Consider the following 4,813-nt stretch of genomic DNA (forward strand, 5'->3'; position numbering starts at 1 on the left):
ATAATTCAGCTGCTGCCCAGCTGCAGGTAAAAAAAAATAATAAAAAAAATGATGAAATGAACAGCAGCCAATCGGCATCAACAGTGCTGAGGTCATGAACTATTTTACTGTGATCTCATGAGATTTGACTTAGCTCTCATGAGATTTCATATTAAACTTCCTTAAACTGAATAGGGAAATAAGATGAGTGTTCACGAAGCTCACTCCCTTAGCTGTCCCGGGACAGACATACTGATTTACTGCTTAGAAGTCCTTTACAATGGGATGTGGCTACTGAGGAACTTTGTTGAAATGCATATTTAGATAGGCTCAGGAACTTGGTGCTAGCTGTTGATTGGTGGCTGAACTTGTATGCTCATTCCCATTGGCTTACAAAGGTGTTCAGCTAGCTCTCAGGAGTGCATTGCTGCTTCAATAAAAGATACCAAGAGAATAAAGCAAAATGTATAACCGAATTCAAATGGAAAGTTGTTTAAAAATGTATAATATATCTGAATCATAAACTAGCAATTTTGGGTATCATGTCCCTTTTAATGGTAACACCTTTTTTTCTCTTTACTGCTTCCCATCTACAACATGTAGAGTGTTTCTCTTTGCTGTTGGATTATTGGAATCCTTTCTGTGAGGTTTTCAGTATATGCTTTTTGGAATGTATATTTCATTTTTTATAAAAAAAAAGGGAAAAAAAGCGGTACATCCCTGTTTGTTGGCACCTGATAACTTGTGCTGGTTTATGAGACTTTAGAACAACACATTGAACTGTGTATGATGTCAGATACCTCTTACTCTCTAGGGGATGCCTAGTATTGTTTATAATTACTTCATAACCATTAATTTGTTATTCCGTGTTGTCCTAAAAATAGACATAATTTCTGTTTACGGTCGCCTGACGTCTATATTTATGGTCTGCAGCTGTGAAGTCATACCCTGAAGGAAACTTTTAGACAGAAGATATTACCCATCTTATTCTTGTGTCAATTGTACATTCTAAAGCAGTAACACTTTTTTTTTTTTTTTTTTTTTTTTTTTAAAGCATTTTATTATCACACACATGTTCATTGGTAACAGAGTTTAATCCCTGCAAAAGTAGTTACACAACTCACACCAACAGGCTATGCCAGTCCTTAGCAGGACACAGCCAGTGATTGGTGGCTACATGTGTGTGGTACTGTAACAGTGGTTTGCAGCTTCTGTGTGGGATTTAATTATGAATTGAAACCATTCCTTAATGTTAAACACAAAGGTGTCATTGATTTAGTACTGCATTTTATTACTTTAAAATACCTCTTTAACTAGCATTTGTGATAAAACACACCATTGATTTGCAATGGAAATGCAGTATTTTGATTGTCACAAGGTATAACCCATTGTCTGCAGAAAAGGGCTGATCTGTGCGGAGTAGTGGCAGCTGCAAGATTAAATGATTGAGAAAGCATTATTTAAATATGATACAGGTGTGAAGAGAGGTTTCTTTTTTTGCAGCATCTGATGTTTCATCTTGATATTGTGTTTGGAAGCAGAGGAAAACAAACAGCATTTATTGCCAGAGGTGACCATACATCTATAAACCTTAGAAGCCTGGTAGATTGCTTAGGGTCCATATAGATCTCTATGGGGTCAGTGAGGGAGGCTTGGCATTCATAGACTGGTGGGTTGGCTCTAGGATGATAATTTTGTGTTTTTTTATTTCTAACACCTCAGTATAGTGCATTTTTATGCCCACTTCTGTGCTTTTATTAAATTACATTATTGTATCTTTATTATGGACATCTAGTCTAAACCTGATACTATTTCATATCTTAAGCTTTAGAAACTTCTTTAAATGGACAGTTTACTCAAAAATGTTCTTCCCGTTAATTTGTTCCCAATGATCCACACTACCTGCTGAAGTGTATTAGATTATTTACAAATATTACCTTTAACCTTATTTTGGCATTTGAAATAGTTGCTTAAGCCTGTGATATCCACACCTATTCTGAAAGTTTCTGGCCTTAGGTCCAAGCTATAGATAAGCTGTGTAAACACAGCCAGCAGAAGAAATTACACTCCCAGTGGGGTAAAGAAGAGATAAGGTAATAAAATGTTAATTTTCCATTTTTCTCTCCAAGTATTGGTGTTTGGTTTACAGACAAATAAATATAAGATAAGGAAGCATGTATATGTACATAATGTGATAAAGTAATGAGATCTGATAATACCTACAAGCTCAATTCATTTTATTAGTTTGTGGCTTCAAAACTCAAAACCAGCTATTTAAATCTACACAAATAAATTTTAAAAAAGCAAATTTTCATACATTTTATACTCTGCAGCTGGTAAAAAAAGTAATGGGAAACACATTAAGGGGAAAACAATTTTACAGTATACTGACCCTTTAAGACCTTGCAATATTGCAAAGATCACTAGCTAAGATAGGGAGTAGGCTGGAATGGTTTAAGTCCTGTACAGGACTTTCAAAACACAACTGCTGAATGCAAGTCAGTTATTGTACTTTGCGAGTCTTGCTTATAATTTATTTTATAAGGATTCTGAGCTATACGTCTGCTGTAATATATAGAAGGTAACCCTTAAACCAGAACTTGACTATTTATGTATTTTTAAATCTGTAGTCCACTTAATATAGGAAGCAGAAATGTTTTTTATTGGTGTGATTTTACATACATGTGTACAAATCATAACTAGTTTAACCCTTTTAGTTGCTAGTAATGTAACAAACAGTGAATAAACTTTTGGCTACCAGTAATGCATTAACACAGCCGGTATCTATTAGGCTGTCAGTAATACACCAACACTTTATTACCAGTATCACACAGTGATTAAACCTTGACTACTAGTATAATATACACTAATTCAGTAAACTGTGGTTGCAGGTAATATAGAAACAAAGAGGGTAACTGGTTGCCAGTAGCATAGTAGCTTCCTGTGGCACATGAGGTACATGTGTGTTACTGGCTGTCCTTGTGCTGTCCTCATTCACTCAACAATGCTGATCCTGACATTTCTTTCCAAACCTAGTCTGGCTTTGAAGATTGTTGTGGAAGAGTGTGAATAGGGTACCCTGCAAGATTTGGCATGTTGAGGGCCAAGGGGTGTACAATATGGCAGAGGATCTTCACCTTGCCCATTTCTTTCTGTATGTTCTTGCACCTTTTTAAGGCCTAAGTGACTGACTTGCGGCATGTTAGGGTATTTATTCAGTGCTTCTGTGGAAGGGTTTTTTACTTCTCTGCTTAGTGTCTCCCCTTGGGGAGGGTTAGTTTTTGCGTCTTTGTCTGGGCTGAGTGACGGCAAAACACAAGTGAGTACCCTTAAGTTTCAGCAATAACTGGGATAACATTAGGGTATTTAGGAAATAATTTACTAGGCACCTATTTGTCAAGCACAGACAAAAAAAAACTATTTTTTGAAAGGTGCAGTAAATAAATACAGTTGCATTCATGTATATAATACAAAAATGCTGCTTTTATAAGTTATCGCTCCTGGAATTATACCCTTATCCTGCAGCCCGGGGCTTCTGTGTGTTTAAAACGGACACCAGAAAGCAATATGTGTAGGGAGGTATAAATGCTTTACTGGATGCTTGATAGGGATGGGTTTTTCAGCCAGCAATGTCAGCTCTCCAAAACAATTATTTTATGTATTTATTTTTTCTTTTAGATCAAGTAAAACTGTGAATTGAACGCTGGTGCCCAGATGTAGTTTTGTGCCAGGTTATTGCTAAAGTGTGTATATTGTAGAACACCACTAAAGAGACTCAAATATTTCAATTCTTGTTCTCATGTTTATATAATCAAGATGTGATTTTTATTTTTTATTTTTTTTTACTTCCAAAAAAAGTTAACATTGCTTAAGAAAGAGAACTTTGCTTTAACAAGTTATTTACATCAGTACAATCTTCTTTGTGTAGATTCATTTTGTAGCATTCATAGACTCCAACACTTTTCCTTTTGTCCCTCTCCTTTGGATTTCATTCCCTTTTAGCTAATAAATGTTGTATGATTATTATTTTTTTATGAAGGCTCCGGCAGTTGACGGAATCCGGCTAACCATGGAGAGTGCCTTAACGGCCCGGGACCGGGTTGGTGTCCAGGACTTTGTCCTTTTGGAGAATTACACAAGTGAAGCAGCATTCATAGAAAACCTGCGGAAGCGATTTAAAGAGAACCTGATATATGTAAGTCCTTTATTTGTACAAATTGATGTTATGATAAATATATATTTGTAAAGGTCTATAAGAAAATAGGTAATGAACATGGCTTAAAACAGGGTGTCATCTCCATTTTTTTAATAAATAAATAAATTGTCCTACCCAGTAGTTTAGGCGGATGGGCAGTTTCGGTAAATTAACTTGCGTATACAAGCTTCCATAAGGTCTAAAGCTACATCAGCTAGGAAGTCATGTTTATGTGTCAGACGCCAGCTGGTAAAGTAAACGTCAGAAACATTGTAGTTCAGAGTGGAAATGTGACTCTATAGACTAGTGTATATTTTATACCTGTAAAAAGGGAGAGCAGAAGAAGGCGCCACAATAGTGCACAATCAGTGTAACTTGGTCTCCACACACACAGTAACGGTTATACTTACAAAGCATAAAGCACTTGACTTGGACCTTTATCAGCTGTCATTTTAGAGACCATACTTTATCTGATAGCGTTCACTTACGGCTGTATTTTAAGATTAACAGCACTATATTATCATTATTTCTCTTGTTAAGTGTATCCAGTCCACGGATCATCTATTACTTGTGGGATATTCTCCTTCCCAACAGGAAGTTGCAAGAGGATCACCCACAGCAGAGCTGCTATATAGCTCC

At 36.1% G+C, this 4,813-nt stretch overlaps 1 protein-coding gene across 5 annotated transcripts in view; it reads left to right on the forward strand.

Moving 5' to 3' along the window:
- Positions 1-4,813, forward strand: part of MYO1C (myosin IC) — a 567,598-nt gene that overhangs the window by 309,323 nt on the left and 253,462 nt on the right. For all 5 annotated transcript variants that reach the window (XM_053706236.1, XM_053706241.1, XM_053706239.1 and 2 more), the window contains one exon: positions 4,019-4,174. In XM_053706236.1, coding sequence (XP_053562211.1) covers positions 4,019-4,174 — 156 coding nt within the window. The remainder of the gene's footprint in view (positions 1-4,018; positions 4,175-4,813) is intronic.

The sequence above is a fragment of the Bombina bombina genome, chromosome 3 (assembly GCF_027579735.1).
Source record: "Bombina bombina isolate aBomBom1 chromosome 3, aBomBom1.pri, whole genome shotgun sequence".
NCBI lineage: Eukaryota > Metazoa > Chordata > Amphibia > Anura > Bombinatoridae > Bombina > Bombina bombina.